General features: G+C 32.9%; 2 protein-coding genes across 2 annotated transcripts; both read left to right on the forward strand.

Annotated features, from left to right (window-relative positions):
- The first annotated feature begins 20,558 nt into the window (after positions 1–20,558).
- Positions 20,559–22,693, forward strand: LOC133036800 (uncharacterized). Its single transcript, XM_061113543.1, has 3 exons — positions 20,559–21,000; positions 21,062–21,555; positions 21,950–22,693. The coding sequence occupies exons 1-3, from the start codon at positions 20,559–20,561 to the stop codon at positions 22,691–22,693; spliced, it is 1,680 nt and encodes a 559-aa protein (XP_060969526.1).
- Positions 22,694–23,856: 1,163 nt separating this feature from the next.
- On the forward strand, positions 23,857–24,420 carry LOC133036801 (uncharacterized). Its single transcript, XM_061113544.1, has one exon. The coding sequence runs from the start codon at positions 23,857–23,859 to the stop codon at positions 24,418–24,420; it is 564 nt and encodes a 187-aa protein (XP_060969527.1).
- Positions 24,421–27,162: the final 2,742 nt, after the last annotated feature.

Raw genomic sequence — 27,162 nt, forward strand, 5'->3', positions numbered from 1 at the left:
TGATTCTATCTTGTTTGGATCAACCATAATTCCATTTTTCCCAACAATATGACCCAAAAAGGACACCTCAGACAACCAGAATTCACACTTTTTGAACTTGGCATACAGCTTGTGATCCCTAAGTTGCTGTAACACCATTCGAAGATGATGCTCATGCTCCTCTTCTGACTGAGAATATACAAGAATGTCATCGATAAACACTATAACGCAGTTATCGAGGAAATCCTTGAACACCCTATTCATGAGATCCATAAAGGCTGCAGGAGCATTGGTCAATCCGAACGACATTATCAGAAACTCATAGTGCCCATATCTGGTTCTAAAAGCAGTCTTCGGTATGTCCTCCTCCCGAATTCTGAGTTGATGATAACCAGACCGTAAATCAATCTTCGAAAACACTGTCTTTCCCTGAAGCTGATCGAACAGATCATCGATCCTAGGCAACGGGTACTTGTTCTTAATCGTCAGCTTGTTTAGTTCCCGATAATCAATACACATTCTGAGGGAACCATCTTTCTTTTTCACAAAAAGAACCGGAGCTCCCCAGGGCGATACACTGGGTCGAATAAACCCAATATCAAGCATCCCCTGAAGTTGTAACTTAAGCTCCTTGAGTTCCGCTGGAGCCATCCTATATGGAGCTTTAGAAACAGGTTCGACTCCAGGTGCCAAATCAATTACAAAGTCAATCTCTCGCTGTGGCGGCAATCCCGGCAACTCCTCGGGAAACACATCAAGAAAATCTTTCACCACCCGGACTACCTCAGGGCCAAATGTTTCAGGTCTGCTGGAGTCAAAAACTACCGCTAGAAATCCTACACAACCATTGCATAGTAAATCCCTAGCTCTCAACACAGAAATAACCGGGATCCGAGACCCCTGAATCGATCCAACATAAACAAATGGATCTTCACCTTCCGGCTGAAAAGTCACCATTTTACGCCTACAATCTATACTGGCCGAATACTTGGATAGAAAATCCATTCCCAGTATAATATCAAACTCAGTTAATTTCAATTCTATAAGGTCAGTACTCAATTCCCTATCTTCGATCCTAATCGGCATAGACCTAATGCGCCTATTAGAGATAACCAATTCCCCGCTAGGCATTAGGGTTCCAAACCCTCTTTCTAAAATATCACAAGGCCTACCCAAAAGATCAATTACTCTTGTAGCCACATATGAACGTGTAGCTCCCGAGTCAAATAATACTGTAAATAACAAGTTGTTGACGGGAAGCTGACCTGTCACAACAGAAGGACTGGCTGCAGCATCAGCTTGGGTAATGGCAAACACACGAGCAGGAACCGGTTTCACCTCAGCTTTCGGCTCCTCTTTCTTTGCCTGGGGGCAATCTTTCTTGAAATGCCCCACCATGCCACACAGGAAGCATGTCTTCCGGTTACACTCTCCTGGATGATGTTTCTTGCACCTTGGACACTCAGGATAAGAGTAACCCTGGCGTCCTCCTCTGCCTTGGTTCCCACGGAACCGCTTGCTTTGCCCCGAGCCACTAGAAGCTGGAACAATTTTTCTTTTCTGCTCAGTGGTGGAGTCACCACCATCCCTACCATAAACAGGAGTAGGAACAGTGGGGGTTCCACCAACACTCGGAGTCACCCGGGGCTCCTGAAGAAATTTTACTGCACCCTCGGCTCTCAAAGCCTTCTCAACCATATCTGCATACGTGGTTGCTTCAGTAGTGGTGATAACCAGATCATGCCGGATCTTTGCACTCAGACCCGCTAAATATTTTTCTTTCTTACTGAAATCCGTGGGCACAATTCCTGCTGCCAACTTAGCCAACCGATCAAACTTCGTTGTGTACTCAGTGACTGACATTCCCTCAGTCTGAACTAGATCAGTGAACTCTTTCCGCTTTGCACTGCGGACCGCTTCGTTGTAATACTTGGAATTAAATAACTCCCTAAATTCTTCCCAGGTCATCAGCGTGACGTCACGAGTGAGGGTTATCAATTCCCACCACACGAGAGCATCTTCCTGAAACTGGAAAGTGGCGCAGGTCACCCGGTCATTTCCAACCACTCCCATGAAATTAAGGATGCGTTCAATCATTGAAAGCCACTGCTCGGCCTTCATCACATCAGGGCCTCCCAGAAACACTGGGGGTGCGTGTTTCCGGAATCTTTCATACAACGGCTCCATACGGTTGCCAACAACAGGTTGTTCTGCTGGCACCGCAGGAACTGCAACAGCCTGAACTTCTTGAGGAGGCACGGCAGGAGGACCCTGCTGCCTCAATCTTTGAATCTCTTCGTCTTGCTGACGGATTCTATCTTGCATTTCAGCAAATCTTTGCTCCCAGTCAGGAGGAGCTTGAGGTGGATTTACAGGGCGACCACCCTGAGCTCTGCCACGGCCACGGCCACGACCACGAGGATTTTGAGGATTCCCCTGACCGCCTCCGGTCTCAACCATGCCACCCTGACTTCTTGTATTTCGCGGGGCGTCCATTTAATAAGACTTAGCCTGCGAACCCATAAGCCAGGCAGGTTAGACATCGATCAAAATTAACACCGCTCTTAATAACTTAAAGGCAACACACTTTCTTTTTTTTTAAGGAAATATATTTAATTTAAATCTAATATGCTTCCTAACATGCTTTCACATCACACTTATTTAAAATACTTAACAAGTACGGGCTTACTGAACCGTGAACCGAGCTCTCTCTGATGAAGATTGTACATGTCATAGCAAGCTTCGGTAGACAAACCTGGCGGCTCTGATACCAAAATTGTAACGCCCTAATGCTAAGGCACGCTACAGTGCTTTTTTAATCATTGTGCAATCTTTGCTAATCAAAGAAATTTCTCGAAAAACGTGTCAAATTAAAACTTTTGCTTTAAATATTAAACTTTGTAATATAATATAACATTTACAAATCTCGGGATCCCGATTTCAAACTTCGTAAAAGTTACTTTTTAAACTTTACATTTCAAAATACATAATTCACAGGTCGCACAACGACTTTCAAAATATAACTCCCAGATGTCCCGAGACCGAACACTCCAGGTCGCGCTGCTTGACATGTACAATCTCACCCGAGCTCAGGTTCATTCCTATTCAGCCTTCGCCTTTCCTTTACCTACACATGGAAGCAGAAACTGTGAGTCAACAGACTCAGTAAGAAATGCATATAACATATCATATAATTTCCGACCTGTAAATAGGCGCCCATACACCTATTTACAGAGCTTAACAGATGAGTATGAACGTTCATTACCAGGGTACAATCACTATACCACATACACATCGCACCTTACTGTACGAGTGTTGGTAGGGTTTATCCCGATCACTGAGTAACACTGAGTGATGTACCACACACCTTAGCATTTTTCCATGCTTGTGTTGGTATCACTGTATCGTACTGATAATCACAACAATCACTCTACCAATACACTCTATAACTTATTCATACAAGTGTTGGTAGTGTTTAACATAATTCAAGCATGCATATATAAACACATATACACACATTCAGATAATCACATCATACATTATACACAGTTCTTACCTGTTTTCCGAATTCAAGTGTCTTTGGCCAGGCACGAACGGAATTCACGTGCTAGATGGATGCCCTAATCACAATGATGGTAATACAGATGAGTGACTCGCTAAATCACTTTCCGGGACTTAAAACTTGAAACTAAAAGTTTCTCTATCGATAAACCTCATGGAAATACACTAAATATCTCAAAATTGGCCAAAACTAGGATTCTAGAAAATCCCCCAACAGGTAAACCGATTCCCAACCGGCATCCCGGTTCTGGGTCACCAACCGGTCGACCGGTTGGTACAGACCACCCAGAACCGGAATTCCGGTTCTACTGCTGGGAACCAAAATATCATCCCCCTTGATTCAATTCAATCCCAAATTTTACCAAACTCTCCAGTATACCTATACAATGCATACACAATGATTTCCAGGCAGTAATTCTCAGAATAAACCAATACAACTTAAGTTGCCATTAATGAACAAAGCTTGAGTTTCAAAACTCAAGCTTGCTTAAAACTATTCACAAGCATCAAAACCAGTAGCTAGGTACTTAGATAAACTCAATTTAACCCCAGAAATTGAACCCCAAACATTTCAAAACTTAACAGCCACTAAACCTAAACATTCATAGTGAAACTAAACTAAAACTTCAAAAACTTAAAGGGGAGAAGAACTAGGGTTACCTTGCCTTGATTCCTCTTGAATCCTTAGCTGAAAACACAAAATTTTAGCTCCCAAAACCCCTTGCCCTTGCTGCCTTCGAAGAGAGAAAGAGAGAAGAGAGAGCTTCTCTTGATTTTGATTTTTTTTTTTTTTGTTTTTCCTTTATTTTTCAAGTGAAAAATGAGTTAATTACTTAACTCCGTCTAACTTAAATGCTAGGTGTCAATCAACCAATAAGCCACCTAATCCACCATTAACAAAATGTCTAAAATGCCCTTAGACTTAAACTAGGGTATTTCTTTGAAACTAGGGGTAAAATGGTCAATTCCATAACCCCGCTCAATCCCGGTAATTTATTTTCTCTAAAATATTCCCCACTATGAAATAGGGTTCTAAACTTACCCATGTGATCAATCTAGCCATCCATCGCATTTTCCGTTGTCGCCGAGCAAAAATTACAAAATTAACATATTTCACATATAAGCTAAATAATACCCCTAGAGTTTAATAAAATCTCCAGAATTGAGAAATTATAACTCTAATATTTATTTCTAAATATTGGGGTCCACATTCAAAATTAATTCACAAATAATAATAAAATAATAAAATAATAAAAATTAGTGCTAATTGCCTTTTCTAATCCACATTATTAGAGCGGTCATTACAGTGCAAATTAATCAATCTGTTGTCTTGATCTTCAGATCAAGTGTAGTATATTTGAATCCACCCAAACTTCTGGAATAAATACATTTATGAAACATCCTTTGCATTACTCATCAAGGGATACTGAAATCCTTACTGTTTTAAAGTACATCTGAATGAACAGAAGACATATCTCTCATATTTTAAAATATGGAATTGAGATAATACAACGTAGAATTTTCTTCAGTAAAATAACTTTCTGGTAATTTCGAATTTACAATGTTATAAATCTTCTCTCGTAGAGCTTGAATTATTATAGAATAACTCCTCCACCCCCAGAGTAACCACCATCTCAAAATTTGAATGTGTTGGGGTAGATATAAGGATAACTGATATACAGTTCCTTAATATCTAACATATAGATCACTTTCATAAATCTTTCTTGAATATCTTCTAACGTTCCTTATTTGATTACATCCCAGATAGCTCCCACTCAATAGCAGATGTCTAGTTAAATAATTCTTTTAACCTCTTATTGTTTGGAGAGTTATCTGGTTGTGACTTATTGTATTAGTCTGAAACTATAAGTTTCTTTTAAGACTAAATCATCAACATAGCATACTAGTATTTGAAGTGAAAAATACTTGCCAGAGATTAAGTAATCAAAATTAAGATACCATAAAATAATATGAGGATTAAGAAATCTTGGCTCAAGTCATTAGAATAGACTGAACTAGAATTCTTTTATCTTATTTTCATAATTCTGATAAGTTATTTCTATCCACATGAATTGTTAGATTTGCTTTTCAGTAGTGTTCTTAAGTTCCTATCACAAGTGTCAACCTTATTAAGATGGGTAAATAATTTTAAAATTCTCCCACTCAATTAAGGTAGTGTGATACATTATCAAAGAACTTTTATAGGTATCTTTATTTACTACAACAGTAAAACTAAATTGGAACATACAATCAAGATCAAGGACTTATACTGATAATAGCTAATTCATTATATTACTTCTATGTTTAAAGAAAACATGTGTTACATAGGGTATTGTGGATAAATTCCACCCCTAAGTATATAGAGATTATGATCCACCCCTAAAGGTTATAAAGATCATGATTCTCTAAGTGTTATAGAGATTATGTGGAGTTGAATACAACCCAGAGTTCATTAGATATAAAAGATCGTTGAACTGCATAGATTTCTTAACTTTTCTCCACCCCTATCAAATCAAAAGATCCTTTTATTAAACAAATTCTCAATAATTGTATTTGAATTAACAATTATAAATAAACATAGAAATAATTTCTACTGTTTATCTAATATAACTCTATGAAGAGTTGTAAATATTATAGAAGTTGTATCAATAATAAAAATACTTACACATACAAACATATAAAGATAATGTGGTAATTATGGTTTAAGATAAAGGAAATGAAGCTCAATCTCATAAATTGCAATTTATTTGTAATAGAAAATAAAATATGATTAATAATATAAAAATGTATTGACACATTATGAGAAAAATAGGGATAAAAATCCCAAACTAAGATTCGAAATCCAAATTGTTTTTAAGCTAAAACAATTTATTCAAAAATAGATAAATAAATGTGCTTCATCTTTATCTTGGACGATCTTCACCCTTTTGTCCAGCTTTCCGATCCAACTCACCATGATAGCATCTGAGTTCAAGTAGCTTGGCCTATAAGAAGATGAAACAAATAAACAAACTTAGTCCAGAATAAATAATCCAATTTGTTAATAATTCACTAAAACTCTTAAAGTTTATAGGAAGAAATACCTTGTTTCTTTCCAAGAAGTTTAGGACATTGGGGTTTCCAATGACCTTTCTTATTGCAGTAGAAACACTTTCCTTTTAGAGCATCACCAGAAGCAGCAGCCTTTTTGTTTTTCATGGTTTTGGCTCGCTTCTTGGTGTTTCTCCACTTCTTCTTAGATTTGGGTTTTGAAGTAGAGGCAACATTGGCCTCAGGTTTAACCGTCCCATTACCATTGCCAAAATTTAGAGGTTTACCCCCTTTCTTCTTGGGGCCTCCAATCAAATTTTCATATGTCTGAAGGTCATTGACTAACTCATGAAAGTCTATGTCCTTTTTATTCATGACATAATTTGATGTATAGGGCAGAAATGATGGAGTCGGACTATTCAAGATAAGGCTTACTTGAGTAGTGTGATCCATTTCAGCACCATGATCCTTGGCTTCTTGGAAATAACTTGCTATTAGGAGAACATGATCACGCACATTTTGATGGGGTTCCACTCGTGCATTGATGTATTTCTTAGTCGCGTCAAAGTGAGACTGAAGAGATGCCCTACCGAATAGCCAGTTAACTTCGTCATAACTTCAGCAGTCTTTTCGGTTTTAGAAAATCGAGTTTTAAGTGTGTCAACCATGCTGGAAAGTATGAAGTATAGAGCTTTATTGTTAGCATCCTGCCAACGCTCATACTTTTCTTTAACAGCTTTGGTTGCATTGTCACACGGCACTTCAGGAGACGGCTCAGTTAACACAAACAAGGCACTTTCTCCTATGAGAGCAATATTAATGTTCTCATTCCATTTTGGAAAGTTAGATCCATTTAGCTTATTTTCGGTCAAGAGTGATAACATGGGATTCATCATGGTTATACAGGATACTACAAAATAATAAATAGAAATCAATAATGGTTTAACACAAAATCCAATTCAGAAATTATAAGCACATAGCATGTAGGAATGATAAAAGAAAATACTAAAAAATACAATCCTAAATAATTTCCAAGGTTTTCAACAAACTGATATCAGTGTCCCGTTTAGGCGAGAGTCAAAGCTACCATCCGTTGAATAGAGTTTTCAGCTCATCTAAAATGTTAAACATTCTAGCAACCTTTTATTCGATCAAGATTGGAATCCAGCGTTGTCCCGTTTAGGCGAGAGTCAAGGCTATTCTATCTTATGAGCTTCTACTATTGTTTCATATTTAGTAAGTCAAATACAGTCGCCACCATTAGGGTGATCCATACCATATAAAACACTTACAAAGCTACTTATCTTTCGAGATTAAACGGTGCTAACTTGCTAATGAACGTTCCTCCATTAGGGAGGATTACTCACTAAAACAAAAGCTATGTAAAACCAACAATGGAGATCGAATATCTTAATAATAATAAAGCTCAATATTTAAAATGTATTTTCTTTATTATTTATAATAAAATATATTCATTAAATATTGAATTTAGAATTAAAATTCTAAATTAGAATTTAATTTAATATTTATAAAATTATACTTAGATGGTGATTGAAATAAATTGAATTATTTCCATCTTAGTAGTAATTTTTATATATAAATATTAAGAAAATTATTTAAGATGTATTAATTTAAATTAATTTGCAACTCAAATTAAATTTTCACGAGAGTATATTTATAGTATTTTGAAAAAGAAAGTATAAAACTTTATATTTTCGAAATACTTAAATAATAATTACTTAGAAAAAATACTTCAAGCAAAACTATCACCTATCTAGATTTTCCTTTGACTAATTAATTAATTTCTAATAATATACTTTAATTCATTTATTTTAAATTAATCATTAAATGAAAAAAATCATTGATTTAAGTTTGTTCAAATATTGATTGAAATAAATAATTAATTTACAACTTAATCTATTTTTCAAGATAAATTCAAAATCATCTTGCATAATTAAATGCCATTTCGAAATTGATTAATAAAATAAAGAAAATATATTTTGAAAATTTTTTAAATTTAAGTTGAAAAAAAAATCAACTAAAATAATTTTCAATTTAATTAAGTGTCATGAAAAAGAAATATTTAAGTACCAAGATGAAAATCAACTTAGATATTTAATTTTCAATTTAATTAAATGTATTAAATTCAAGAAATAAATACTTAAGTGTAGAGAAGGCTTAATTATTTATCTCTAGTTTAATACTAGGAAAAATATACTTAAATTAAATTGTACCAAATTAATTATTTAAATAATTAATTTAACAATGTATAATATTTTCCTATTTAATATTAGAAATAATAAGTAGTCTAGAAATAACTATCTAGAAAATATCTTATTTCACTAATTATCTTTTCCACAAAAATTTGAAAAATATCTAATTTAAGTTGTTATAGAAAAAAAATCTAAATATTTTCAAATTTAAATTTAATTAAATATCAAAAATTAAGTTGTAACCACTTAATTTGAAAAATATTCCATTTTAAGTTTAAAACTAACTTAAAAAATATCTTAAGAATCGTTAATAACTAATGCCTAGAATTTCTCAACTTAATTTTAAATTAAAAAAAAATATTCAAATTTAAGTTAGATAAGAAAAATCAGTTAATATAACTAATTTATAACTTAAATAGGAATATTTAATTAAATAAGCTTTAGAAAGAATCTAGTTAGTTAAAATTCTTTATTTAATTAAATACAAATAGTTTGTCTAGAAACAATATGTAAAACTAAGAGTGTTTTTCTTAAAATTAACTTTAAAATATTAAAATGAAAATAAATTTCATATATTTTAAAAGTTAATTATGTTGCTAATCAATTTTATTAGGTTAAACTAATTTAATTAACCTAGCACAGTTATTCAAATCAGGCAAATGAGCCTTCACAATTGGGGTAGTTCATGTGAGGGGGAGCTGAGTTCAGTATGTCGTACCCACTTCTATGGCCCCCCAACTCTCACACAAGGCCCAAAAGAGAGGAATTTAACCTTAAAATAAATAGATGTTATTAATTGAATAGGTCCAAAAAACTAAATGGACCTAAATAAAATCTATCATGGTGTGACATTTTATTTAGCAACAACCTATATGCATCTATATAATAAAATAAACATATAGGCTCACACAGGCACACATTTGGATGGATCCTATCATGTTGCTAGGTCATACACAGATGAAAGAAGATTGTAAAATTTACCTGTTACAAATTATTTACTTGACCTATTGATAATTGAACCATGGGTTAAAATCAGATCATTGGATCTGTCAACAAGTTAACCATGGCAATTTAGATCAAGCAATAATAGGTTTTATAAAACTTACACATAAGCTAAAACACATACTCCTACAACAAGGTTAACTGGATAGTTTGATGTAGGATTTATTTAATTTTAAATAATTAAATTTCGAAAAAATAATTAAATAAAAATATATTTTCGAAAATAAATAAATAATATTTAAAATTAAACCTACAATTTTGAAAAAAAATTAGGTTTCAACTAACCTAAATATCATTTCAAAAAAAAATTGCTAACTTCTTTTTTTTTTAAAAAAATATTGTTATTTTATAAATTAAATATTAAATAAAAATTAAAAAGAGATAAATGAATATCTTTTTCATATTTTATCATTTAATTTAAATAAATAAAATATCAAAATTAAAAAGTTAGTAAAATATCTTATTTCTATTCAAAATATCATGATTATAGTTATCTTATTTTGAATTTAAATAAGGTCAAATTAAAAAAATATTTAATTTTTTTTTAATAAAAATTAATATCTGACTTTAAATTTAAAAATAAGATAAGATATAATCAAATTTAAAAAATAAAATGAAAAATCAAGCAAAAACAATAGATTTTTACTTGTTTTCAAATTCAAATTACACTAATATCTAAGATTAATTTTAAAAAATTCAAATTAATTTATTTCTGATATTAGATTTGAAAATTGAAAAATAAAAATCTAAATACAAAACTACACAAAAAATTGAAAGTTAATTCGATGAAATAGCATGAAAAATCGAAGAAAAACGAAAAAATTGCGAGCTGTACGGACAGTATGCATTGCAAACTTCCCGCGCGCGCAGGCGGTGATGCTTGACCGAGAAACCTTGGCGCAGGAGGCTGCATGCAGCCTCTCCGCGCGCGAAAGGCTCGGTTTCAAACAAAAATTTGTCTGTGCCCATGCTGCCCGAGGGATACACCTCATCCGCGCGCGTGGGTAGTTGCACCACCCTGATATTTTTCGAAACTTCAAAAAATCATAACTAATTCAAATTAAATCAAAATTGAGTTCTGTAAAAAAGTAAATTGCTTAATTTTTTTCATACTATCCAACAAAAATAATTCCAGAAACATAATTTCAATTATTTTTCACGAAAATTCACAAACATCAATCAATCATCATATAATACACAACACAACATGACACCATCCAAAACACAAACAAATCGTTTTAAAGTCCAAATTTCTTGCAAGCAAATCAATTACCATGGCTATGATACCAGTTGTTGTAAATTATTTTACCAGGATCTTAGATCTACTCACAAGTATGTTATTTAACACCCTAAATATGAACTTTCTAAAACGATAATTAAACACATATAAAGTTAAGAAAACCTTACATTGATTGCAGCGGAATAATGTCTCCTTCCACTCAGATCTCTAACCCTTGTATCCTTTCTGTCGCACAGTATTATCAAGATCTGAGCCCGAATGTCCTTCTCTTTGTGTGTGATCCTTCACAGTCTTCCAATCTATGATTAAGGTATCACTTGCTGTCTGTGGGCATTACTCTATCACTAAGGTTTCGAAATTGAGAAGAGGAAAAGAGAGAGGTATAGGGTCAGCTATAGAGAGAGAAGTGGAAGGCTCAGTATTTCTGAAAAAGCAATTTTCTGACAGAAGGCTTGAAAAACTTGTTAAACTTATTATTTGACTGAGCCATCACTTTCTATAAATAGGCAACTACTAGGTTTAGGTTAGTAATTATTTGACATTAAAATAATAAAAATATCAATTGGAAAAAGCTACTTAAGTGGCCGGCCATTGGTGTTAATGGGCCTCACTTGGATTTTGCAGTTGTCAAAATTTTTATTTCTATTTTCTCAAAAACGCCAATTTTCCAATTCTAACCATTTAAATGCCAAAACTAATTATTTAATAACTAAAATAGATTATTAAATAATATTGTCATTTAATTTAATTATTAATTAGATATATAGAGTCTCTTAATTAATAACTAAACCTAGAATCTCTTTTCTTTAAGATTTCACCCCTGCTTAGTGAAAATTCTCAAATTAGACATAGCCTAACTTTAGAATTATAATTGATTAATCACAAATCAATTATTGAGTCTTACAAGCAGTATAGTCTCAACTAGAAATGGGACCATGAATCTATATGCAGAGCTTCCAATAAGTGAACCGAATTTACTAAGTAAATCCCTCCTTATTAGTTCCTCGTTGAATCCACTCTTAGAACTTAGAATTGCACTCTCAGACTTATATAGAGCATATTATATGTTCCACGATATAGATATGCTATCTCATTTAACCATTGTTATAATTTTATTGTGATCAAAGATCCTCTATATAGATGATTTACATCGAGATGGGATAATTTTACCGTCTACACCCCTCAACGTATTTTACCCCTTAAAACACTTAGCTACCTGTAAATGATGTTTAGTGATCTAAGAATTAGTCACTTAAACAAGAGCTCATCCATTTACTTCTATTTAGCTAAGCTCGAAGGGAATCATCACTTGACTTCTATACACCAGTAGAAGCTATAGATTCCATATTTATGTTCAGCACTCCCACTCAATCATACTATCATGTTCCCAAAATATACGTATCACCCTGACCCAAAAGTAGGCTTAACTAATAAATCAAAGCACATGAATAGCACTCCTGAGTTGAGCCTAAGCATATCAGGATTTAGATTCTTTTAATCTTAAGATCAACTACTGATATTGACTTGGAAAGATACAACGGTAAGTTTATAATATCTTAACTAAGTTCAATATCGGTCCAGTCCAATGTATACTCCATACATTCGAAACTAGTATACTTTACCAATGTCCTGGAAAGAACATAACACTTACTCCAAGTGTAAGTACACATCATCGCTGATTATCACATTAGTGTAAATCCAAAATACTGATGAAAGAGGGACTTAGTCTTTTGATTCATATAATCACAATCACATTCCACTGTGTTGACAATACTGTAATTGTGAATAAACGTATGATCTGGACTAAACAGATTTTGTGTATAAACATAATAAACATATTAAACCATAAGCATCTAAAATTCATGCAAACATAAATCACTTCAAATTTCTTATATTGATAACTAATCATATTGTAAAGGGTTTTATTTAGGGCACAAAATCCAACAGCTTTTACTTCATTCAATGAAATTGAGCGCCGATAAGATGGTCCAATCTCTATTCTCTTCCTAAATTGTTCGGAGCTCGTTGAGAGCCAAGTCCCCCAAAATTAGACATACAGCACAAAAAAAGTAGGCCAGACAGCAAGATGTGTGTACATAAATGACACGCACTTGCTTGAGGAACGATAAAAAAAAAGATGAATAAATAAATTTATTATTATTTGATTATTGGTTTTAAAATAATAATAATAATAATAAGAAATAATAAATATCAGCCAAATAGAGAGTAAAAATAGGATCTCAACTCCCCACTCCCTTATTTTCACTCATCCTTTATAAAAAAAATACTAATTTTATTGGAAGTAATAGTGTCTACAAATAGGAGAAGTTGAGAACAGAAAAGGGGTATCGACACTTTGCAAAAAATCTGAGAAGGAGAGAAAAGAAACACAAAAAAAAAAAAAAAAAAAAAACTACGATACTTTTCTACCAACAATCAAAAAGCTTCAAGGGTAAGTGATCAGGGAACACTCTCATTCCTATTTCTTTTTTTCTTTTGATGTTTATTTTGCTCCTCTCTTGTTCTTTTTTTTTTATTTATTTCTTTCTTCATTTAGGGAATGCCCTCATTCCATAAATGAAATTAGATGCCCTCATCCATGGAATGCCCTCATTCCACCAAAAATTTGGATGTCCTCATTCTACCAAAAATTTGGATGCCCTCATCCATGGAATGCCTTCATTCCATCAAAAAAATTGGATGCCCTCATCCATGGAATGCCCTCATTCCACCAAAAATTTAGATGCCCTCATCCATAGAATGCCCCCTCATTCTACAAATGAATTTACTGTCAAAACTATTTGCAGTCAAATATGAATTTTGATTAAACAACAATAAATTAATCTCATTCATACCTTATTTATATTTATGCTCCAGACGACTTGTATATATATATATAGAGGAATAAATTTCTGTACACCGAATCGTTGGACGTAAAGAAAATAAACCAGTTTAAAATCACCTACGATAGAAAGTATGAGTCAGTAGTGGTTTAAAAGGGTTGCAACAGAAAGTGATCCCAATGGATAGATTATTCCTTTGAAAACACAAATCGTATACAATATATATACACATGTCAAATGTTAATATATATTGGCATGAATTTAATAACGGTACTGTTATAGTACCTAAAAAGAAATTCGTATAAGGTGTGATTTCATATGTAGACCTTGATATATGTATATACGCAGGTATATATATAATATATGTCCACCACGTGAAGCGAAAAGAAGAAAAGGAAAATATAATGTGCCTCTGTTTCAAGAATGAACACCTATTACATATGTATCAAATATATACATATAATATATATAATGAGGACATTAAACTGTGTGAGAAAATAGGTGGCTTACACTTTAAAATTGTAAATCAAGTCTCAAAGTCCAAGAAAATTTCACTCATAGACTGCAGGGAAAAGTAAAATCAATCTTGTTATCAAGAAGTAAATAAAAAAAACATATGTTAACAGATAAATATCATTATATACATATATAGTATATGTATTGGTGTAATCGCATCAAACAAAATCTCTACCGTGAGCACATGCGTGAGTTAACTGTTAGCATAAAATTTTTTATATAATGGTTCACATTAAAAACTAATGAAGGCCAATTTATATACCTCTCAAATTAGTCCTATTTCATAAAATATAAGAACTTAAGTTCGGAGATATATTATACTACGAATGTGTGATATTTTCATCTCATTAATTTGAATTTAATTTCAAATTTAAATTATAAAAGTAACGAGATATGATATATCAAAATTATATCTAACTTGCTCACACAATTCGATTTAAGAAAAAAATCAAAAAAAAATAAAAGATTTATAATCTCAAATTGATAATGAATAATTATTATTCTTTAAATTAGAATAAATAATTAAAATATTAGCCAAATAATCTTTTTATTTAGAAAAGATAATAACAAGATTCCAAAGTTCAAATTTATCACAAAAAATGGTAAATATCTAAATCCATACAAAATGGCACAAAATTTTAAATGAGCTCACTAAAATCAACTTATTAAAGAGGTCATTCACCTCACCAAATTTCAAAGAGGTCTTAAGCTCACAAAAATCTCAAAAATGGTAATTTTACCTAAAAAATTAAATAGTGCACTAAAATTCAAAGCCATAGCAAATTTAATGGCATTCAAAAAAAAAAAAGAGAGGTCATTCACCTCTTAAAAAATTTAAAACTTTGAACTACGTTTGACTTGATTCCTATAAAAGGATACGTAGGCAATTTAGTTGCTAAGATTGAGCGCAGTCACCGATACCGCAAAAATGGTATAAAACACAACTCTCAAAATTCCATAAAAGGTCATACACCTAGGAATTTTTCCAAATTTTCAAAATAGCAAAGGATTCCTGAAAGTGGTCATCTACCGGAATCCTTATATCCAAATTCTAAGATACTGCATTCTGAACTACAAGTGGCTTGATCCTTCACAAAGAAGGTATGTAGGCAGCTCGGTTAATTAAATTGACTGAGTTCAGCTGTAATTCCAAATTTACCCCAAATTTCCCAAATTTATTTTAATTATTTAAAGTCATTGTAATTGGAATCAAAGGGTATTTCCTTTAAATAAAAGGATTGTAATTAAGAGATTATTCTTATAATCTTGTATGGGTCGAACTTAAATTAATAAACTCTTATGCAATAAATTCAGCATAGGTGAAATTGTGTTTTGCATTTATTTTTAATATTCTAAATGTGAAATTTTTGTTTAATATAAACCAAACAAAAAGGTAAGAGAAAACAAGTTATGTCTACATTAAACTAGCATCATGACAAATTTCATACATATATGGGACAAATAATTTACAGAAATTTTTCTACCACATATATTAGCTTGAATTCTTAGACTTCTGCAGAAAAGAACAATGTAAACTCATGGTGTGAGACTTTATGTTAGAGACAGGTGGGAGAGCATAATCATATCAATTTAAGGATGGGATAATCCAAAACTCACCTAGCAAAGCATCCAAACTCTTGGCAATGGAAATATAGCTTGGAATAGTCACAAGTGGCAACCTTCATATGATTTTCATAACCAATTTGTTTCAATATATGAGTGATGTCTCCAAACCATTCACATAGCCATACTTAAGCCTTATGCCAACAATACCACTGTATTGATTGATGGCCATGAAGAGATAATACTACAAAGATTAATGTCTCTCTTGGAATATATACAAAGTCACATGATCAAGATCATCAAAGCATTGATAATTTAATAAAATCAACAATGTAAACCCTAAATTTTTCTACCTCCAATTTAATACAATCAACAGCTTTTTAAATTATATAATTTATATTATTTTCAGTTGATTGCTAATCTATATTCTCAGGGAAAATAGAATTTTAAATAGCAATAATGATTTAAATCTATTTAAAATTTCTTTAAAATGCTTGCTCGAACAATTGAGAAAACCAAAATTTACATTTAGACACTCCATTCCTCATTAACAAGACCTGAGTTTTAAGCAGAAGAAAATTGTTCAATAAAAAGAGAAATGAATGGTTTATAAAATCTAATACACATACCATGCAGAGTAGAATGAAGCAGCTACTTCATGAAATTTCAGTAATGATAAAATAAGAGCCATTTGCAGAAATTACAAGCAACTTCTTTTCCTCATCCTCTGTTCCGAATTCATCCACTTCCGATTTCTTTGAAGAAGTTCCACAACTACCATTACTGATTATTTCTACGCGATTATAGCTACCACTAATTACTAACCTAGTTCTGCCACCATTAGTCTTCGTCAAAACACCAAACCTTGGCGACCGAGCAGCAGAGCGGCGACGAAGATCGAAGAGGATAGAGTTGTGAAAGAATTGAGGAATGTGATTAGGGTTTGAGAATGACTGGGCTAAGAAATGGTTTGTACTGATTGGGCCTATTAGTTCCTATTAAATTTTTAAAATGAAATAAAAAATAAGAACAATAATTTAGGGACGATTTATGAATATCGTCCCTAATAATAGGTTATTAGAGGCAATTATTTATCGCCCCTAATACTATCTTTTGTTGTAGTGTGCTGAGATGAAATCCAGTTCAATTCTCTACACTAATGGCCGATCCGTAATCATTTTCAATCAATGTGAGAGAAAATAATTACGGGGAGGTTTGTTTGTTAATCAATAAGTCTAACAATTTGTTTCATTCTCTTCTCCTAATTTTTAGCATAATTGGTTATTTTTGGGATGTTAACGGGATGTGTGTTGCTTTTTTAATAAAATAATGTCACTACAAGAATATGGGTTATTGCCGGCGGTATTATTGCCGGCGGAACAGACCCGCCGCTATTAATGGGGGCATTACCGGCAGAATTAGTAATCCGCCGGTAATAACTATTTAATAAATAATATATTAAATAAATAAATAATAATTTATTTTAAAATAATTATTACCGGCGGATGGGCATTAATACTGGCGGAATCCCGCCTCGAAAAAAGATGGCGGGATTTTTACCGCCCAAAGTTTTGAATTGATTAATACCGGCGGGACCCGCCGGTATTAATCAAGGGTTCTGACCGTTTGTATTAATACCGACAGAACCCAATTAATACTGGCGGGTCCCGCTGGTATTAAAAATCTATATATACCTCTCCCCATTTCAGAAAACCATTTTTGCCATTTCCCCACTCCACCTTCCCCCATTCCACCTTCCCCCTGCCCCGTTTTCATACACAGTCCGCCCCTTCTCCGGCATTTTTTCCCTGGCACCGCCAGTGCGTCGCCCGTCCACCACCAGTGCAGCACCCGTCCACCACCAGTGCACCGGTAATGCATTTCGTTTTTTTTTATCCTTTTTACATTTGTTTTTTTTTTCTTAATATCTAATTTTTTCTCCATCTTTAAAGTTTGAGATAAATACTCGGTGGGGAGAAAATTTCTGAGTAAAACACCGGGATCGGTTGGTGGTCTAAATATTAGGAGGTTAGTTCTTACAATATTTGTGTATATATCTCATAAAAATAATTTTTTTTCTGTAAAAAATATGATATATGTATGTGTCATATTTGAAAATTTTATATAGACACTTATATATTATATATTCATAGAGATTTAGGATTTATAGTTTAGTGTAATTTTAATTGTTGTTTTGTGTATACTGTATATTGTATATTATATATTTTGTATCTATACTGTGTATTGTATATTGTATAATGTACATATTGTCAATTTATACACTGTGTATACAATATATACAGCACAGTATATACACTGTATATACTGTATATATAATATACACAGTATATATACTGTATATTTAATATATTGTTGTATATATATTATGTAATAGTAAATGTAATTTATAGAGTTTAGTATTTAATTCTCTCAAGAAATTTTATGTCATTAATATTTTACAATAATAAACAACTTGTAAATATGTATAAAATGGATATACAATTGATTATTTTTAAAAAATGTAATAAAAAAATTAAGATAAATCTATATTATTGAAAAAACTACTTATAAGTAAAATATTTTTTAAAATTAATGATATAAATATAAATAAATATAATTAATTTTTATGAATATAAAACATAAAAAAAAATAAACTTTTTTATTTAAATTATTAAATAAGATTTAAAAATCTAAATTATAATTTTTATTAATAATCAAAATTTAAGTTACAAAAAAATTTTATAAAATAAATACTTAATAATTAAATAATGAAATTTTCACATTTAAATATGTGAAAAATAAATATTAATAAAAATAATGTATTTTTTTAAAATTTAAGAAATTTAATAAATAAAAATTTTATTGTAATATTTACTTTAAAAATAAATATAAAAGCAAAAAAAAATTTGATGTAAAGAATAAAAAATATTTTTTACGATTATAATTATAATTTTATTTAAAGAAAGTTTCAACATAGGAAAATATTTTTAAATAATATTCCTTTAAAAGTTAACAATATAAAATATAATTAATAATGAATTTTAATATCATAATAATATATAAATAATTGTGTAAGCTATAATAAAATAAGAATGTAAATTTTTTTAATAAAATATCATAAGATATCATAAAATAGCATAAAATATCATAAAATAGCAAAAAATATCATAAAATATCATAAAATAGCATCAAAATTTTATCATTAAATCTTTTGTCTTCATAAAATTTTAGATGACAATCGACAAGTCTTGGACCACTTTGCGAAATCGTAGATGTCCACAATATTGGGATGGTCTAAATGCATTTTTAGAGATGGCCTCGAAATGTAAAGATTGTGATGGTAGAATATTAGGTGCCCTTGTGTAAGATGTTTGAACAATAGGCTTCAAACTTTACCTGTTGTGAAAGCACACATATTCGATTGGGGTTTTTTTACTGGTTACGAGAAGTGGACTTACCATGGTGAAGCACAATCTAGTGCCACTAATGCAATGAATGACCATGATGACGTTGATGATGATCCTGAAATTGACGAGATGATTCCCATAGTGGATGACTTCCTTCAGTCGTCATTCGAAATGGATGATTATCCAGATGCAAATCAATGGGTGACGAATTATTTGAAGAAATTGAGGCCGAGTTGTATCCTGGTTTTGATTGGATATCTTCTCTTAACTTTTTGGCAAAGTTATTGCATTTGAAAGTTAGGGAAAAGATTCTTAACAACATATTTGATGAATTACTGAAGTTATTAAAATTAGTTTTTCCAAAGGAAAATAAAATTCCATCAAACTACTATGATGCCAAGAAAAAATTAAAAAAATTAGGGTTGGGGTATGAGTCAATTCATGTGTGCAAGCACAATTGCTGTTTATTTTACAATGAACATGCAAATGAAGATTCATGTCCAGTCTGTGGCACTAGTAGATGGATAACTTCAGAAAATTTAGGAGCAAAAAAGGTGCCTCATAAGGTGATGCGTTACTTTCCGTTAATTCTGCGACTGAAGAGACTGTATACTTCAAGGCATACGGCAAAATACATGGTATGGCACCACAGTGGTAAATAAAAAGATGAGGGTGTGATGTGACACCCTGTGGATGGTGCAGCGTGGAAGGACTTTGATGCCAAACATCTTGATTTTGCTAGTGAACCTCGAAATGTTCGTCTCAGTTTAGCTATCGTTGGCTTTAATCCATTTGGCAACATGAGCCAAGCTTACAGTATGTGGCCTGTAGTTTCGGCAAACTATAATCTTCCATCTTGGTTATGTATGAAAGATAATAATTTTATGTTCACCATTCTTATTCCTGGAGATAAATCACCTGGAATGGACATAGACGTATTTTTAAGACCCTTGGTGGATGAGTTGAAGGAGTTGTGGGTTAACGGAGTAGATACGAGAGATTGTCGAACCAACAGTGTCTTCAAGTTGCGTGCAACTCTTCTGTGGACAGTGAATGATTTTCCTGCGCGTAGTTATTTGTCTGGTTGGAGTGGTCAGGGATATAAAGCTTGTCCCACTGGCAATGAAGATACATCTTCTATTCGAGTAATTAGTAAGACATCTTACGTGGGTCATATAGAAGATTTTTTCCAAATAACCATCGAATGAGAAGGGATACTCAATTTGACGGACAAATTGAGAGAAGACCTCCTCCAAGACGTTTTACTTGTGAAGAAGTATTAGAACAAGTAAACAAACTCCCACCCCATCTCCCTGGAAATCATGAGCTCTTTGGTGGTGTGAAGCATAGGCGAGTTGCAGAAAATCATAATTGGCGAAAAAAAAGCATCTTCTACGAGCTTGACTATTGGTGTTCAAATATTCTTAAACACAATATTGATGTCATGCATGTTGAGAAGAATGTTTGTGATAGTTTATTGGGCACAATATTGGACAATGAGAAATCCAAGGACACTACCAATGCAAGACATGATTTAAAGAAGCTAGGCGTCAGAGAATCGTTGTGGATTTATGAAGATGAGAGGGGGAAGCTGTTGAAACCTCATGCACCTTACGTGCTTAAACCTGATGACAGGATCAAATTTTGTAAATTTATTAATTATGTGAAATTTCCCGATGGCTTTTGTTCGAATTTGAAAAAAAAAAGTAAATGAACATTTACCAAATGTCATCGGATTGAAGTCACACGACTGCCATGTAATAATGCAACGATTACTGTCTGTTGGTGTTCGCAAGTTTCTCCCGAACGCTATATCGACCACCATCTCTGAACTGTTCAACTTTTTCAGGCAAATTTGTTCAAGGACTATAAATGTTAAAGACATGGAGGTTGCTCAACAAGATCTTATTTTAATCTTGTGTAAAATGGAGTCCATATTTCCTCCTGCATTTTTTGACATAATGATTCATTTGGTCCTTCATTTGCCTGAAGAAGCAATTTTGGGTGGACCTATTTTTATGAGGTGGATGTATCCATTTGAAAGATACATGAAAAAATTGAAGAACTATGTAGGAAATAAAGCACGTCCTGAAGGGTCGATAGCAGAAAGTTACATTATTGATGAGGCTTTGACATTTTGTTCAATGTATTTCAAGGGGGTTGAAATAAGGTTTAACTGTCTTGATCGTAATGAAGATGAGGTTGTCCCACGAAAGCTTTCTGTGTTTCAATCTCAATGTCGACCCATTACAAAAGGCAATCTCTGACCACTTGATCGCGTATCTCGTGAACAAGTAGAGTGGTATATATTCAACAATTCACCTGAAATTCAAGCTTACTTAGAGTGAGTTTTTTCTTTATTAATTTTTCTTTTTTTTTTCACCTTAACTTGCAATCAATCAATTCAAATATATTTTATTTTACGGTGAACACTTGGAAGTGATCCGACAAAATTACCCGAATGGAGATCATAATGTTCTACACAAAAAACATTTTCGTCTGTGGTTTCACAAGAAGGTGAATATATATGTGTAGTAAACGTTTATTATCTTAAGTGGTGTTTGTCATTTTCTAATGAGGTACTTATTTTTATAGATATATGACTTGCACAAGTCTGGATCATTAGAGAATGGCAAAGAGTTGCTAGCTTTAGCATCTGGGTCTGATCACTTAGGTACTTACTATGAAGGTTGTATTGTGAATGGAGTTCGATTTATGGCTACCAAAAGAGATGAGAAGAGGAGCACACAAAATAGTGGAGTGTTTGTGGCAGGAACAGAAGGTTTTAATTATTACGGCACACTCACTGAAGTGCTAAAGTTAACCTTCACTGGTGTTTACTCTGTCACATTATTTAAGTGCAAGTGGTACAATACAAATCCAAGACAGAAAAAAACAATCGTCGAGAACCTTATCACTAGTATTAATGTCAGTGGTGTATGGTATAAAGATGACCCATACATACTTGCTAGTCAAGAAAAGCAAGTGTTTTATCTCGATGATTTATTGAGAGGGAAAAATTGGAAAATAGTTGACAATGTAAATCACCGACAAATTTGGGACATCGTGGATGATGATGCTAATGTAGAAATTGATTTGGTACACGACACGAACTCATCTAATTTTGTGTTAACAGTTGATCTTAGGGAGTTAATTTTGCTACCTAATCAACCTCCGATGGACATTGGCACTGAACCAAGTTCGCATGTCAACGAAGATGACCGGAACATGGACGACAAAGATGCTACTGAAGAATCTGACGAAGAAATTTTAGTTAACTTTTGTGAAGATGATGTGAATGATCATTTAGTTAATAATGATAGTGATATGGATGATTAATTTTCAATCACTTTATTTTGTAATACATACAATTAATAATTTCAAGTTAATATTTCTTATTTCAAGTTAACTTTATTAATTTTAAATTATTGTTACTATTACTTATAAATGAAATATATTTTTTTCAAAAAAAAAAGTAATGTCAGCTGATGTATCCACTTATCATGGTGGAGACGGGGGTGGTACCGATCCACCGGACCCTAGTAGGGTACCGCCGACTTGTCAGACGGCTCCACTGCCAAGAAGAAGGGGACGTGGCCTTGCTACCAACTTGGATGTTGAGCAAAGAAGGCGGGATGCAGGAAAACTATTACCACTGAAACTTGATGCCGTGACAGGCAAAGTGGTTGGTAAGGAAAATCAAGCTTTTGTACGTCAAATGGGTGTTGAGGTCACAATTACGTTGCCAGGACACTACTTGAATTTTAATGAAATCCCTTAACACTTAAAAGACCAAATTGTAGAAAAAATGAAGGTAAAACACATTAACAAGTTTAATGTTTCAAATATTTAATTTCAATTAATACATAATTTTTTAACAAATACTATTTGTTTGTAGTATTTGTACGATATTGATGGCCATTCTGAGCCTGAAAGAGTGATGAGTACTCTTTATCATGAGATGAAGAGAAGATATTCTGAGAGAAAGAATATCAGGCACACGTGGTTTCAGGAATATTATTCTGGGGATCCACATGATTTGGCAAGTGTTATTGAAGCAGTACTTGATCACTGCACTACAGAGAGTTGGAAGCAAATCATTGACTTATTTTTGAGCCCAAAATTCATTGTGCGTTCAAATCAAAACAAGAAAAATAGAGGGGAAATGCAGTATTTGTCAACGCAAGGCTCGAGGTCGATGACAGCGTCTCGTTATGAACATGTAAGTAAAATTATCAACTTTCTATTAGCAATTTCTTTTACTAAACACAAACTAACTCTATTTTTAAACAGGACGTCCCTGAAGACTACGCAATTCATACTTGGAAGAGAGGCCACCTCAGAAAAGGAACAGAAGACACTTGGATTAGCGAGACATGCAAAGAACTACATGTAAGTTTCAATATGTTTTTTAATAATTTTCTTACAACTAATGCATGATGTTGTTATTGTATTTCTAATATTTTATTTGATCAGGAGAAAATGTTGAAGAGGTTGCTAGCATGACGGATACAGAAGATGATTCCAGCGGTGGGTCTGTTAGTAAATACAAGCAATTAAAAGCTATGAATAAAGTTCTTGGGAGCCGGTCGGACTATCTAGGAGGAGTGGGTTATCAATTGAAAGGCAGCTCAGAAACAAGTTCTAGTACTCAAAGTCGAGCTCAATCACAAGTACCGACTTCATCCATTACTTTGGAAGATATGGGAGTCTTCACCGAGTTTATGTTAAAAATGCGTGATAAGATTGATCAGTCTGGCACCTCCAGTGATGCGTCTCTGCATGACCCGCGGTTTGATAAATTTTACAAAAATTTTTACCATCACAACCGCAAGGTAGCGCGTCGAGTTCAGCCCCCCCTCCAACGTCAATGCCACAACAACAACAACAACAACAACAACAACAACAACGATCGCCTTAGCTGCCTCAGTTTTTCCAATAACAACAACAAAAATTCTCCCAACATATCTGCTGGCTCTTCACAATCGCCTCAGTTACATTACATGTTTGGGCTTCCCTCACAGTCTCCTCCTATATTTTTTTTGGATGCCGCTGGAGGATCTTAGACACAACCTATGGTTGGCAATATTGGAGGCTCATCCCAACAACAATACCCTGTGTACGGTCAATTTGGGTCATTGTTGCAGCAACAACCTGTGTATGGTCAAATGGGAGGATCTCCACAACAGCCTATGTATGGTCAGTTTTTTAGTGCACAGAGTCAGCAACAACAGCAACAACCAATTTTGGTTAGCCCGCACCCTCGACAATATGTGGAGATCTTACCTACGCCGCAGACTGGACAACCTTATTACCCTACCCCGCCTGCTCAATCCCGTGATAATCTTGATGGTTCAAGACTTAGCTCGAATGCAGATGAATTTTAGAGTATACTGATTTGAACAATGATAGTTAGGTTTTTTTAATTATGTCAAGTTTTATGTTTAAAGTTTATTTAAAGACAATTTCCTAATTTTATATAAGATAATATACTTTATATTGTAATGGACAAATTAATTTTAATGCTTTATTTCTAACTAATGTTTAATGCTTAATTTCTTAATTTTAATGTTTTATTTCTAATTAATAATATATTTATGAAATAATTATTATATATAAAATAATTATTATAATTAATTTAATTATATTAAATAATCAGGATAGTTGTTTTTTTTTTAATATTTAAAAATATTATTGCCGGCGGAACAATGATTGGGGTCTGCCGGTATTAATCCATCTGCGTGTAAAAGTGCAGACATTAATACCGGCGGACCCCACCACTATTAATCCGCCGGTATTAATATTATTACCGGCAGAATACCATTTTCGTCGCTAATAACCACTTATAGCGACCAATTATTACCGGCTAATAATTACCGGCTGATTCGGCCGGTATTAATTATTACCGGCGGATGCCTCCGCCGGTAATACACAAAACTATTGTAGTGTGTTATGTTAACGGAATGTGTATTTTTTTGAATAAATTTTTGTTAAAAAGATAATATAAATTAATTGTGAATATTCCGTTAAAGTTAACGGAAGAAACAAAACAACATCGTTAAATTAAGAATTGTCGTTAGATAGGCAATTTTAATATATAAAGATAATATATACTACATACTAAACGACAATGTTCTCATTTTGTACAATTATAATATTCTCAACACCCATTTAATTTTATTGTTATTGTTATAGTTTAGTGGTCATTTTACTTTCTGTTATCTGATCTATGATATTCACAAAGGTTTTCCCAGTGTTTTGTTTTTGTGTAATTTTATATTTTTATATTATTTTTATTTATTATTATTTTTTTTAGCATTAGTAACACCTATATATTTACTAATAATCTAGAGGTCTTGACATAGACCCATGCCTTTCTCTTTCCTCCCACACTTCCCTCACCACTCATCTATGGCTTCATAAGTTTCGTCAGCTAATAAAAAGGTTCAAGGCACTACTATAAAATAAGCTTTTAGAGACATTTTTTTTCAGCATAATAATAAAAAACCATTGGTATAAGTTTGGAAATTTTTAGAAGGAAATTTTATGCCATTTATAATAACCAACGACATAGGGTGTATAACATTGTGAAATGTTGAAATTCCGTATTTTAATATTCCCAGTTTGATTATTTAATTAAGTGATTAATTAAATGCGGAATAATGAAACTGGTACTGAAAATAGTTTTTCCGTAGTTACAGAATACAATTCTGTAACTCCAGAGAAACCCAGAAAAATAAACAGTGCATAAAAGTAAAACACACAAGATTTTTGTACGTGATTTCAACAATCCTTTCAGATTGTTACTAGTCCACGGGGCCACGCCCAGAGATAAGATTCATTAGATCGGTATCAAAAATACAAAGTAATTGACTTATGCATAAATAGACTCCCTCTTATTGTATGCCACAAGCTTGATGTATTCCACCTACTAACTGAATCTTGATAAAACTCCAAGAGCTCGAACTCCCTTCGATCACCTTGAAGAGTGCTTGAATCCTCCCGATTCAAGGCTTAAAGGCTATCTCCCGAAAGCCTATACAACCATCTCCCGAAGGTTGTATGCTTGTATCATCCCGATGCAAGACTTCAAAAGCAATCTCCCGAAAGCTTGTAAAACCCTTCTCCCGAAGGTGTGCTTGTATCCTCCCGATGCAAGACTTCAAAAGCAATCTCCCAAAAGCTTGTAAATACCCTTCTCCCGAAGGTGCACTGATGTTCTTCTTCGTTGTAGACTTGAATACAGACTCAAGACAATACAAACAACAAATAAACAGAGTAAGAGTAGAACAACTCTTCTCTACATAACAAAGACACTCTTTTCTTAAGATATGAAAGTGAATAAAAGAGTTAACAAAAACTAGCAGCTATGGGATGTATTTATAATGAATATACATCTCATAGACAGCTTACATTCGGTCTGAACAAGACCTCAACCCACTAGAAACTTCCCTAAAATAATTCTTCAATCGATCCGGGAATTTACGTTTACGTACCTACAGAATCGTGGGCAGTAACTACAACTTTCCTTTTATAGAAAAGGAAAGTTTAGCTCCGGTTTGCTCTTCAAGAAACCTGATCTGAGAAAATGGGAAACTCAACACAAGATCAGATTACACAGCTGGTTAGATAAAAATGAAATGGGTAACCAAACTTACCATTTTTACCTTTTTTCCAAAAATAGGAAAGCTAGACAACTTTCCTTCCAAGTTTGAATACACCAAATAGGAAACCATATTAAAGTATACCAGCCGAAATTATACAAAGAATAATAAAATATTTTTGTCAATTAAATATGCCAAAAATGG

Source organism: Cannabis sativa, chromosome 4 (assembly GCF_029168945.1).
Source record: "Cannabis sativa cultivar Pink pepper isolate KNU-18-1 chromosome 4, ASM2916894v1, whole genome shotgun sequence".
In the NCBI taxonomy this organism is placed as follows: domain Eukaryota; kingdom Viridiplantae; phylum Streptophyta; class Magnoliopsida; order Rosales; family Cannabaceae; genus Cannabis; species Cannabis sativa.